Here is a 13366-nt window from a genome sequence, read left to right on the forward strand (position 1 = left end):
GCAAGTACCGTGTTTGCTGGTGGGGTTTGGAACTTGCTGTGGTTCCACACCCGGAAGGTGTGCGCGCACGTCGCCGCAGCCGCCTCTGGGGGGCGACGAGTGTGGGAGGGTGGAGCCCTGTCGTAAACGGTGACGGGCGACAGTGTCGCACCGCGGGCTCTTGTAGGCTCGTCCCGCCCGCCCTGGCGCAGTGAGGGCCGCGGCCGACAGGAGCCGCCCGCACGGCAGTAAGCAGCAGAAAGAGAAAGTGAGGGCGCGAGAGCCCGAGGCCTGCGTAGGCCTCAGTCTCTGTCTCGGCCGAGACGAGGGGTCGCCAACACCGACAGGATGGAGAGCACCGAGGAAGGTGAGAGCGGGCGGGCGCGGGGAGAAGCCGAGGACTCGGGGGACTTGAACAGGCCTCTCACTCCGTCGGGAATGGCATTCAGGGAAGGCCTGGAGGGAAAAGGGTGGGGGAGATGCGGTGGTGAGCGGGGAGAAAGGTAGAGCAGGTGAAAGGAAAGCAGGGTTCGCCCCCAAAAAAAGCCCTGACCTTGTCTTCAGTGCCAGCGTGGGATTCTTTCGGTTCAGAGGTTAAATACTTGATTCACCCTATTCGTCCCACTCCCCAGTTCTACCCCTCCCCCTCCCTTCGGCTTTGCTCTCCTTCCCTCTTTGCCCACCTCTCTCCTTTCCTTCCCTCTTTGCCCCTCTCACTTTCTCCCCTTAGAATTCCAATGTGTATGAATGCAAAAACACAAAACATTTATTGTGATATTGGTGCAGTTTTCATAACGGAAAATCGAAGAGCTTTTGCTGACTGCTATTTCTTGCCTCTAGTAACTTTATACAGACTGTTTATCTGCTTCTGTTGATGGAGCATCGTGAAGTTGTGATTGCACCAGGAAGAAGGAAAATTGCTACAACACAGCTTTATTTTTGCTTCTAACTTTGCAGGCCTGTTGAAAATATCAAACGTGCATTAAATCTTGCATTAGAAATTCCTTGCTGTCAAATGATAAATCCTTGATTTACGCTCAAATTTCACAAACCTTTTCTGGGCACTTAATATCTTATTCCACACAGTGCTGACTATAGTGCTATTTACAATGGCATTTACTAATGCGGTCATTAGGTGTTAGGTTCCTACCTTTAAACGCACTTAAAATTTCAATGCTATAAACATCAAACTAAAGTTTTTTACCTCCACTTGACCTGGGTAACTTAAACCATGATAATCATAACTTCATCCAAATCTAATGACTGTTGCAACTTTGTAAACAAAGCAAGTATGTGGCACTTGATTTTATTTTGCACATCTGAAATGTTCAGTATTATTAATAGAACATGAATAATCGCAATTCCTTTTAGAATTATTTGATAGGTACTTGAAGATGTTAGGGAATTTCCCTAGATTAGTAACAATTTATTGCTCTTAAGTGAGCATTTGGGACTTATTTTAACATTTGTCTTTCATTTGTGACGAAGTTAAATCTAAGACTAAGTGCCCTGCAGTGTGGTGTGGTTTTTGTCTAACGGTGTTTTTTTGAGTATAGGATAGCAGACCTGAGTTGAACTAACATATTGTCTCAGTGAAATAAAGCTTGCATTCAAGTGCCCAGTCATTCCACAGCATCCACATCCAGTTTTAAGTTTAAAACTCGAACACAAAAATAAAGGCTGATGCTTTTGTGTTGTACTGAGGGAACTTTCCACAGTCTTTTGGATGATAAATTGCCATTTAGCTGGATGAGGGAGATTCCAAAGGCAATACTGTATTTCACAAAGGAGCAAAGGAGTTTTCCCTAATCTCTTGGCTGAGATTTGTCCCTCAGCCAACATCACAAAAACAGCTTGCTTGGTCAGTATCACGTTGCTGTTTCTGAAGTTTTGCTATGTGTTTGAATGTTGTATTTCTACATTACAACAATGACAACACTTCAAATGTACTTCATTCACTGTGAAGTACTTTGAGACGTTCAATGGCTGTGACAAGCTGTATATAAATACAAGTCTGTCTTTTTACTATGAATCTGTGTTCCAGTTAAAAATTCCGCAATGATTCAGTGTGTAGCTTATTTTTGGATTTTGCGTTGAAAAGGCTACCGTTTTTACTACAGCTATTCTAACGCTCAAGAGGTGTGAGATTACTTCTGCAGGTGAGAACTGCATTACATTACATAGTTAGATTGATTTGCACACACACTTGCTGGAAATTCATGCTATATTTTCCTTTGTTTTCTGACAAGGGAAGGATTAGTTGCTTTTGAAGGATGTCTGATTTTGTTGAAGTGTTCTAGCTGTCGCTGTGTATTGACTAGCTCATCTTAGAATTCTAGTCATTGCAAACCATGGACCAAGCAAATGAACTGTTGGGTAAAGAGAGAGATTAAGCAATCTGTGATAGTTTAGAATATAGGTATGCAGTTTTGATGTGAATGATGTATTAGAATGATACAGAGTATCTAGAGTATTTGTGATCAACTGATCCACCAAAGCATCTTGCAGCCATTGAATACCTTATAAAATGCAGTCACTTGTAATATGCAGCAGCTGATTTGTGCACAGTAAACTCCCACAAACAGCAATGTGATCGAGAGATGATTTGTTTTTATGAAATCTGTTGAGGGATACATATTGGTTGGGACCCTGGGGAGAACCCTCTGCTCTTATTTGAAATGGCGTCAGGGGATCTTTACGTCCAACTGACAGATGAGGTCTCCTTTCAACCTAATCCAAAAGATACCACTTCACCAGTGCATGCTGGAGCATTAGCGTAGTGCTCAAATCCTGAATACATGAAACTTTCTTTACTCCAGTGAGAGTTTATCAGCTGAACAACAGCTGGCAAAGTCAGAACCTTTTTTGTTTCAAAGAATGCCGTTCTTTCGTTATATTATAGTGTATATAAAATGCATAATTGTTGGTTTTAGCAGAGGTTAATTTCGCCTCTTTTCTCTTTGGTGTCCTGCCCTTTCTGAGGCACTGAGACGATTTGCAACACATGCAGCTGAGATTCGGTAAATCAATGCATGGGGTGTTCAATTTGGCACCATCAAATCTGGGAATTTTACATTATTCCAATTATTTTAACGATCAGACCGTTTCAATACCTTGGAGTGAGGTTATGGTAGTGCTGACTATTAACTGACTGTCTTGGCAAAGTGTATTTCCCAGATCTGGGCACCATTTCAAGGTTTGGCAGTGATGTGTTGCAACTTCTGAGCAAATCTTTTCACAACTTGTGACAAATAATGGAATAAGGTTTGTAGGTTGACAGTTGCTTCTCTGAAGGATTCTACTATGTCTCTGTGTCATCATGGCATAAACATATGCCAACTTCTGTTTCACAAATATTGAAGTTCTCACCCAATGTTATATAATGATGTGCAGGTGTTGAACTGGGCTGGACAAGGTCAGAAGTCTCACAACAACAAGTTATAGGCCAATAGGTTTTATAGGTTTATTTGAAATCGAAGTCCCTTCACCTGACGATGGAGCAGCACTCCAACGTCTTGTGACTTCACATAAACCTGTTGGACTATGACCTTGTGTTATGTAACTTCTGATGATATTTAAAACAATTCTTCTCCGAGGCAGGCAAGTTACTTGGGCCCCTCGAAGTGTGTATCCAGTCTACAAAGTGTCTAAATGGTGTTGCCTGTCATTTTTGACAATATATTGGAACTGAGGGTAACCTGCTTTCACTCTGGATCAGTGGATTCTGAGTTTGTTGTTAGTTAAGACTCTGATTATGCAGACTCTGCTGCGTGCAGGTTATACTTGAACAGCTGGGGTAGCATGGTGCCTCTGTGGTTAGCACTGCTGCCTCACAGGGCCACGGACCCAGGTTCAGTTCGAACCTTGGGTGGCTGTGCAAACTCCACACAGCAATTCTCCCCGTGTTTGTGTGGGCCTTCTTCGGGTCCTCCAGTTTCCTCCTACCGTCCAAAGATGTGTAGGTTAGGTGGATTGCCCATGCTGAATTGCCTCATTGTTTCCAGGGATGTGCAGGCTGTGTGGATCAGCCACTGGGAATGCAGAGTTATGGGATTGGGCTGCTTGTTGGAGGGTTGATGTAAACTCGATGGGTTGACTGGCCTGCTTGGAATATCGTGTTTGGTGCATTCCTGAATGAATCTTTGTTTATGGTTGAACGCAAGCCAGGATCTTCCACTAGTCAGTGGGAATGTTTGGTCCCTTTAGGGATGTATTGGGAACATTCCTGAAGGAGTTCCATTGTCCTCCTGGGAGACTTCTGCCATGACTTAGTGACAAACAGACTGGGATTGTGCCATTCTGTGTAATCACAAACATGTCAGCTATCCATTTAATGGATGTTTGTTAAATCCAATGTATTCCAGAAAGATGCAGTTGTATATGCCAGAGTAGTCTTTCTGAAGTGTTGTTTACAAACTTCTCAAAGGGGTAGGTTTTGGGCTGCTTTTGTGGTTTTATTTGGCAATGGTCTGTGATCTTTGCCATCACCCGCACTGACTAGAGTTGTTTTTAGTCATGTGCTTGGTGGTTGGAGAATACCTATTGTCATTGAATTATATTGGATACCAGGAGATTTTGTTTTCGTTCGGCTTTAGAGTTTGCTGCTACTGCAGACATGAGAGTTTGTGTTAATGCTATATGCCATGAAGTTTGGTGAGGTTGAGTTTATAATGTAAAGGTCTGTGAATTTGATATGAGGCTGGATTTTCAGTAGCTTGTGGAGGCTTTTCCAATTCAACTAATCTGAAGTCGACCAAACTAGTGCAGAAGGTCTAAGGAGTTTCAACTGCAGGTTTGGTACAGCATTCAGTTCCAGTTTTTAAAAAATATTGGGCTAGAGTCTGGCCAATGTTGAGTTAATCCATGTGGCTAGTTTTAATTAATTGCTCTCATCAATAGAATTTTGAGGAGGACTTTGAGGTACAAGGGCAAAATGGACTTGTTTTATAAAACTTTTCAATGTTTAAAAAAAATCTAATTCACTAAGTAGCCACCTACGGTATATGAGTAAAACCAAAATTGGTAAAAGGTTTGTTTTTATTTTTTTCAATAATTTTCAGAAATGTGAATTTGCATTGCTTAGCATTTTAATATAAAATTGTTTATGGGATAGTGGCTATGCTGAAGAAGTCAGTGTTTATTGGCCAAAGCTATTTATCCTTGAAAAGATGGTGGCTCAAGTTGCTGTCATCCTGGAAGTGTAGATATCCTCTGCTGTTAGGCGGGGCATTTCAGAAAATTGAAGCAATGATGAATGAAGGAATAATGACCTAATTACCTCGCTTACATTCAAATTATATTTAAAGGGATAATAAGCAATCATTTCTGAAAATACCACCCAATTACATAGATTTTAACTTGGTGATCCTGCTATTGAATTTGAATATGAATTTAAAGCATAACGTAATCCAGGAAATTAATGCAATTTGTGCCCTGACTGAAAATTTTGCCCCAATATTTTTAAATGGAAAGTATGAGGCATATCTGTTTTACACATGGAAGAAGGCAGTGATAAGCATTTGACTTTTGCATCAGTGCTTTGTATTTAAAAAAAACTTTTATTAAAAAAACCTGAGTTTTCTTTCCCTAATTGTCTTTGGAACAATGGTATTGAGCTGCTGTTTTAAGCAGCTGCATTCAACATGTTGGTACACCTACAGTACTATTGCGCGGTGAGTACCATAATTGTGAGTGCCATCATGTAAATGATATTCACTACTGTACTTGCATCATTAGTACAGACACTCTTAAGGCGGGTGTTTGTTTACAGTATGCCTATTACGCAGTGGTAAATTATATGGCAGCATCTGAAACATTCCTGTAAACACTATATAGGGTATGTTATGATATCTGGGCCTCCCCTTTGGTATCCAGCTACTGGGCAGCAAAACACACTTTCCAGATCATGAGAAAAGTGATGACTGTTCTCTATCACTGAACCAAGTGAATATTAAATGTGGAAAATCAAAAACGCAGCCATGGTAGTATGGAGTGATGTTTTTCTGACTGGAGGTTGATGACCAGTGGTGTCTGACAAGGAACAGTGCTGGGACTTTGTTTGTAATATACATAAATGATTTGGATAGAAATGTGGGTTGTCTGATTAGTAAGTTTACAGATAACATTAAAATTGGACTTGTGGATAATTATGAAGGTTGTCAAGGGATACAACAGTATATTGATCAATTGGAAAGTTGGACTGAGAAATGGCAGATGGAATTAAATCTAGACAAGTGAGGTGATGTGTTTGGGGAGGCAAATGCGTGAGGAGAGTATACAATAAATGGCAGGACCCTTGGGAGCATTGGCATTCAACGGGATCTTGGGGTGCACGTTCCTGAAAGCGGGAAAGAAGATGTATGACATGCTTGTGTACATTGGTCAATGCATTGACCACAAGTTTTGGCAAGTCATGTTACACCTATGTAGAACTTTAGCTTGGCCACATTTGGAGTATTGTGTGAAGTTCTGTTTGCCTCACGACAAGAGGGATGTGTGGAGGCTTTGAAGAAGATGCAAGAAACATGTATTAGGGTGTTGCCTGGATTGCTTTGTATTGGGTATAAGGATAGATTACACAAACTTGGATTGTTTTCCTTAGAGTGTCAGAGGCTGATGGGGGACATCAAAAAAGTGTATCAAATTGAGAGGGGTGGATAGTTAAGGTTTAAGGGTTTTTTGGGGGAAATTTTAGGGATTTGTGAGGCCAGCTGTTTTTATTTTGCAGACAGTATTAAGTGCCTGGAACACACTACCAGCGAGATGATAGCAGTAAATACAACGCGTTTAAGGGACATTTAGATAGACAAGTGAACAAGTATGAAGGAGAGATATGAACTGTGTGCAGGCAGATGGGATGAGTTTAGAATGGCGGCATTGTCAGTGTCAACTTCGTGGGCTGAAGGGCCTGTTCCTGTGCTCTGCAGTTGTGTGTTTTGAGTGACTAATTATTGTGATTTCTTTTAAGGTGTTTTTATCAAACCTTGCATGCAGCTCAAAACCCAAATTCATATGCAACACAAAACTGCCAGTTAAACTCCTCAAACTATCTGCTCAAATTCAGTTTGAAGCTGGAATTGCTGTGGAATATGAAGCATCCATAAAGTTAATGTAAAGGCAAGGTTGTCATAGTCTTAGGGGACCCCGTAGAGGCGACTTGTGAGTTTAAGCTGAGCATCCGCACATTTCAGGTGAGGGGTACGGTTGAGAAGGCAGGACCTTGATGGTGACCTCAGCTGGTATGGGATGTGATCTGCACTGTTGATGTCACTTTGTACTGCAAACCAATTGTCTAGCCCACTGAGCTAACAGATCCCCATCATGAAGGAATTTGTGGGTGATATGATCTTTTGTATTTCAGTCTTGCCGTCTGTGCCAGAAGTAATTATGAATATATTTTGTCCTGCAAGCTGGAATTAGTTGAGCAATAAGGCGAACCTTCTTACTCATTTTTCCGATGTAATTTTCCGCAAATGTCAGTTTGAGAACATTTTTAAAATCCACCATGGTAGTGTATTTTTCAGAGTTTTAGGTCCAGAAAAATCCACATTTTCAATCAGTATGTAAAGTTTTTAAATGTAAAATTAATATTGCCATGGCCAGAAGACATGAGGAGGAATTCCAGATAGAACTGGATTCACTTCTATTTTATTTTAAATGATGCTTTAAAACCTAAATTCAAGCTATGCCACTATAAGAGTGTGTACTTGTAATATGTTAAATATGCTAACAGCAGTTGAGATGAAATTTATGGAACAACAGGACTGCAAAATATATGTTGGTTTCAGATGAACTTTTGAATGGGATTCTACAGTCTGCCTATTAAACGCCTATCACTAAAATGAAAGTGAAATAGTGAGTAGGTTGTTTGTCAGCTGTGTAGAAGTAATGTTAATCTTTCAGGATTTTATTTTCTCCTACCCGTATGTGTCATGTAAATACAATTGTTCTTGCATCGCTACTTTTGGAGAAACTGAATATTCTTGCCTGCTTCCTTAATCATAGGGCAAGTCAGATTAGGAGGGAAATAATTCGAACAGTGTGGGAAATCAGGTTCTTGCTTCCAGTGGATCCAGAAACATCTATAAATAAATGTTTTTAAGTACTTGCACATAAGATTGTGATAACGTATCGATAATTGTTTTGGTAGTTTATGCCAAATCGGAATTCTGTAACTGCCCTTAGAAAATCTTGTATGAAGGAATAATCCTTATTTGTATAGTTGCATCATTGTTAATATTTGCTAGAATAAAAGCAGGTCTCTCTGATATCGTATGGGGTTTCCCCGATTTACAATCGTCTGAATTAACAAATGCTCAAATTAACAAATGTGATCCCATACAGGGCGCTTTAATTTCAAAGACCCGACATACAAACACTTCCTGTATTTGTAGACAGCTGTTTTCCATTGTCATGCGTTCTGTTCCGACTTGCATACAAATTGATTTGCAAATGGATTCCAGAACACAACCTGTTTGCAATCTGAGGACTGCATGTATTCATAAGTGGTTTGAAAGTTTATCTAAATAAGCTTTCAGTCTTCATTTTTTGGCTGATTCCGAATATTCTGTGCTTCTAAAAACATTTACTCCCAGTTTAGTTTAATTCTGCCAGTGCTGCTATATACTTCATCCAAATATTCATTCTTAACCTCCCTATATGTTAGTTGCAATTGGATTTTGCAGGGGAATCCAGTCCTGCCTCCATGACACACTAAGAAAACTGAACTTGTTACGAACCTCAGACATTTTTCTTCCCCCCCCCCCCAACAAAAAGGCAGAATCAAATTGTGTTTTGCAGTCACTCTGGCTGAAATCAACATTCTTGGCATAGAATGAATCTCAGACTTCTGGTTTTCCTGTTCGTTGTCTCAGCTTAATTTTCCTTGTCTACATGATTTGCGTATAGGGCCATGAACTTGGGAGTCTTGAAGGCTGTTAAGTATAAATCCATACTTAGTCTAATTTGCATATGACCAATGTTAGTGTTTAGATTTCGGCTTGATATTCAGTAATAGCAACAGTACAAGCATCAGTTCGAATGGAATCTTTCGGCTAACAAATAGGCCTGAGAGCCAGAGGCCACAGCTGAACATATTAGACTTGAAGCTATTTTGTCTTGCCAGTGTAAGACTGTATTACAGGGTCCAGGGCTGCATATTGAGGGTCACTTAGAGTAGCTGCCATGAGGTACTGTACAATGTAGAAAGGCCACTGTAGAACTTTGAGCCATGATACTCCGAGGGGCTGTATATCTGTAGAAAATATGTTGTAAGTATCAACAGTGTGAAATTATATTGATGCACCTTGGAGTGGGACATGCTTAGTGGAGAAAAGTTAGGTTCTGTTGCACTTCCTGCAATCAATTTGAAAAGTTTTAGAATATTCTTTTACAAATGTTGTAAAGAAAGTAAGGTTGCACCTGAAATGATCCTTATGAAGGAGTATAATGGATCCTGAAAATGTGAAAGCCAAGAAAAGCCTTTGAAGCTGTTTGCCTTTTACCGCATTATAAAGATCATAAGACCATAAGACACAGGAGTGGAAGTAAGGCCATTCGGCCCATCGAGTCCACTCCACCATTTAAATCATGGCTGATGGGCATTTCAACTCCACTTCCCTGCACTCTCCCCGTAGCCCTTTATTCCTTGTGAGATAAGAATTTGTCGATCTCTGCCTTGAAGGTATTACACCTTATTTAAATAGTATTAAACTATTAGTCTCATTCATGCTTGTACAATTGGTAGAAAAGTGTCATCCTTGCTGAGATGGTGCTATTACATGGAGTCATTAATGATCAACCTGTGGTCTTTTTTTTAAGTTTTAATTTCAGATTTCCAGCATCCGCAGACTTTGCTTATGTTTGAAACCATCAATCTGGTAGGTTTGAAAGAAAATTCCTGAACATTAAAGAATTGCTGATAATTCAGTTTTTCATTTGTACCTTTTTGTTTTGTAGTGGAATAATTGAGGAAATTATATGTAGAATCGGAAACAAAATCATATGGATGATGGAATAGTATAGGTTAGATGGGCTTCAGATTGGTTTCACAGGTCGGCGCAACATCGAGGGCTGAAGGGCCTGTACTGTGCTGTAATGTTCTATGATCTATGTAAAGCAGCTTGTGTACGGAATTTTAACAGCCAAATGGTTGCAGCAGACATTAAATGTGCCACTTTGGGCCTGTGTTTTAATCACCAGTATGCATAACTGTTATCGATAAATATTATCCACAATAGTTGCTATTCGATAACTAGTGTAAGCATATTCAAGAACGTACTAATTAATACAAGTGCATGTACATCTTTAATGCAGATGAAACAGCTCTCTACTACAAATGCAAGTGCATACCAGCTAAAACTTACGGTGCCAAGGATAAGTTGCAGTTGTTTGTATGCAAAAAAAGATCAGGTATCATTTGCCACAAGCATCCCGATTAAGAACATACTCATTAGCAAGTTCAAAAAGCCAACGCGGTTAATCCATGTGAACTATTTGGCAGTCAACTGTGAAGCAAACCAGAAGGCATTAATGACATCAATATTTTTACTTTTATGGGTTCAGCAGATTAACTGCTGCATGCAGTTCCAGAAATGTAATATCCTCTTACTTGTGGGTAACTCCTCAACCCATCCTAATGTCCAAGGACTAAAAGAAATACAAATGGTTATGATGATACTGAGACTTGTGCTTCGTGGGTGACAGTGCTACTATGAAAGTAGTTACGAGGGCAGCTACTTGCGTGAGGCGCTGAGAATCTGAATGTCCATGTTACCAGTGCTGAAGCATTCAATAAGTTAGCCTCATTGTGTGACTATTTTCAACAATCAGTGCAAATGAAAAAGTATTTGAGTTGCTGGACTAACTTTCAAGTCTTATGGAGAAGGAACCATTGTCAAATGTGAAGCACCTGTTGTTGAAAACTGTCTTCAAAACTGTTTACTTAGGGTTACCAATGTGTCAAGATTTTGGGACTTTCATATTGAGAAGCTAGCAAATTGGGATTTTTTTCCCCTCAAGAACAAAGGAAAATCAAAGATTTGATAGGAAACGCTCAAAGTCATGACTGAGTTGGCTAAACTAATTGAAGAGTAATTTGCAGTGGTAGAAGGTTGTGCAACTCAAGACCCAGATTTAAGTTTTTTTCGTGAAACAACCAGAGATAAGACATGGGAAAAGATTCTTTATTATCTGGGGTGAACTGGCTGGAAGGGTGGTGGAAGCAATTTAAATAGTAACATTCAGAAGTAATTGAATGAGGACTTCGAGGGTTAAAACAATTACAGGACTATGGAGAAAAATAAAGTAGCATCAATTTGACAGCTTGAAACTACTGGAGGCACATAGATTATGTGAGCGTAATTGCACTACTTTTGTAGGAGTTTGCTCCCTGCAAATTGGCTGGTGTTTTCTACATCACTGTTTCGAGTGCAGGGAATGTGCCACCATTTAAGATAGTGTTGCAATTCATTCACAAATGTGGGTTGCAGTAGTGCTAGGATGCCATTAATGTAAAACATCCAGATGCATTTTCAAAACGTTGTGATGCCAAAGTGACCTTTACTTACATTGAGGCCCTTTTGTCTGGTAAAAGGTAAGAATTGTCAAAGGGATCTCAAGACTAATGTAGCATCATTACTAATGGTGACTAAAAGAAAACTGAACTACCGTTATGAGTAGCTACTTAAAAATCATCTTCTAATAAGCAATAATTTCTTTATTGAAGATAGCTATTGCTGGGCTTGCTAATAAATTGTAGGGTTCAGATAAAAATAGACTTTAATTTTGACGTTTTCATTACCAATCTTAGGTTGATGACGTGACTGGGATTCTTTATAATCTTGGGAGGTTTTATAGTTGCATGTACATCAAATCCAAGATTAGGTAATTTATAAATAATGTCTGGCTCGATTTGTGTTTAAAAACAATACTGATATTGAACAAGCATTGCGGTACTCCTCCATGCATTGGTTACAAAAACAATGTTTCTACATTGCTGCAGTGACTACTGTTCAAGTCCTTGTTTGGTTGTAAATCATTTTGAGATGACTTTTGGTTGTGGGAAGAAATATATAGTATCACAGAATTTTACGGCCCAGAAGGGAGCCATTTGATCCTGTACTTGCTACCTAGCTAGTTCTATTCTCCGACCCTATCGCTGTCACCCTCTTAAATTTACGACTTTTAAATATATACCAAGCTTTGTGTTTTTTTTTAAATCCTAGGAATGCACCTCCACCACGACCACTCTCCCAGGCAGTCCATTCCAAATCCTAACAATTCTGAGTAAAGAAGTTTCTATTCATTTCACTCCTAGCTCTCTCGCTGCCAGTCTTGATGATGTGACCCCTGGTTAATGACATATCAACTAGTGCAAACAGAATATCTTTCTTTACTCTGTCAATATTATTCATAATTTTGAATAGCTGAATAAGGTTACCTCTTAATCATCTCCGCTCGAAGATAATTAAGCCCAATTTCTGTAATCTTTCCTTGTATCTAAAATTCCTCGTACGTGGTATTATTCTAGTAAATCTCCTTGCTGTCTCTACTGCTTTACCAACCTTCAGTAAGGTGCCGAGAATAAAGTGAATGTGGTCTGACTGATTATTTGTAGAGGTTTAGCATTATTTACCTCCATTTATAAGCCTACTGATTTTATAATCCACCTTAACTGTTCAACTTGCTTGGCCCCCTTAAGAGAATTATGCATGTGATCCCAGAGGGCCATCTGCTCCTGTACTCGCCTCAAAGTTGTACCATTGAGCCTGTATAGACCTTCTGTATTTCTTCTACCAAAATGCATTACCCCATATTTTGCTGTATTGAAGGTCATCTGCCAAGTGTCTGACATTTGGCCAACTTGTCATTGTTGGTTGCTCAGTGTCAACCTCACAATTCACTATTTTCTTTGGCTTGGCATTATTGGTAAGTTGCCCTGCACACCCATCTTCAAATTGGTAATATAAACCTGAAAAAGCAACGGTCCCAACACTGATCCCTGGAGGGACACCGCGTTCAACTTTTCTTCAATCTGAGGAATTCCCATCTGTACCTACTCTCTGTGTACTACTTTTGCCCAACTGCTAACCCATGCTGCCAAGGACATATCAGTCCCAAACATTTCTGATTTGTTCACCAACCTGCCATGTGGCATTGTGCCAAATGTTTTCTGAAAGTCCAGTTTTTCCAATATTCATAACATTACCCTCATCCACTCCCTGTGAGACATTGTCAAAGAACTCAGTTGATTTTGTCTGACGTGACCTGCCATGCTGGCTGTCTCATAATTTATTTTTCCCCGCGTGTATCTTTACCTCACCCCATATTACGGCCTCCATCAATTTTTTTCCAAACTGTCAAGCTTACAGGCCTGTAGTTTCCTGGA

The 13366-nt window shown here is 39.9% G+C and overlaps 1 protein-coding gene across 3 annotated transcripts in view; it reads left to right on the forward strand.

Annotated features, from left to right (window-relative positions):
* Positions 1-13366, forward strand: part of marchf6 (membrane-associated ring finger (C3HC4) 6) — a 90226-nt gene that overhangs the window by 7079 nt on the left and 69781 nt on the right. Inside the window, exon 1 of one of the 3 annotated variants that reach the window (XM_048555368.2) lies at positions 109-346. The exons of the other annotated variants lie outside the window; for them this stretch is intronic. Coding sequence (XP_048411325.1) covers positions 328-346 — 19 coding nt within the window. The 5' untranslated portion in view covers positions 109-327. Of the gene's footprint in view, positions 1-108; positions 347-13366 lie in introns of those variants that run through there. 3 annotated transcript variants of the gene reach the window in all.

The sequence above is a fragment of the Stegostoma tigrinum genome, chromosome 2 (assembly GCF_030684315.1).
Source record: "Stegostoma tigrinum isolate sSteTig4 chromosome 2, sSteTig4.hap1, whole genome shotgun sequence".
Taxonomy (NCBI): domain Eukaryota; kingdom Metazoa; phylum Chordata; class Chondrichthyes; order Orectolobiformes; family Stegostomatidae; genus Stegostoma; species Stegostoma tigrinum.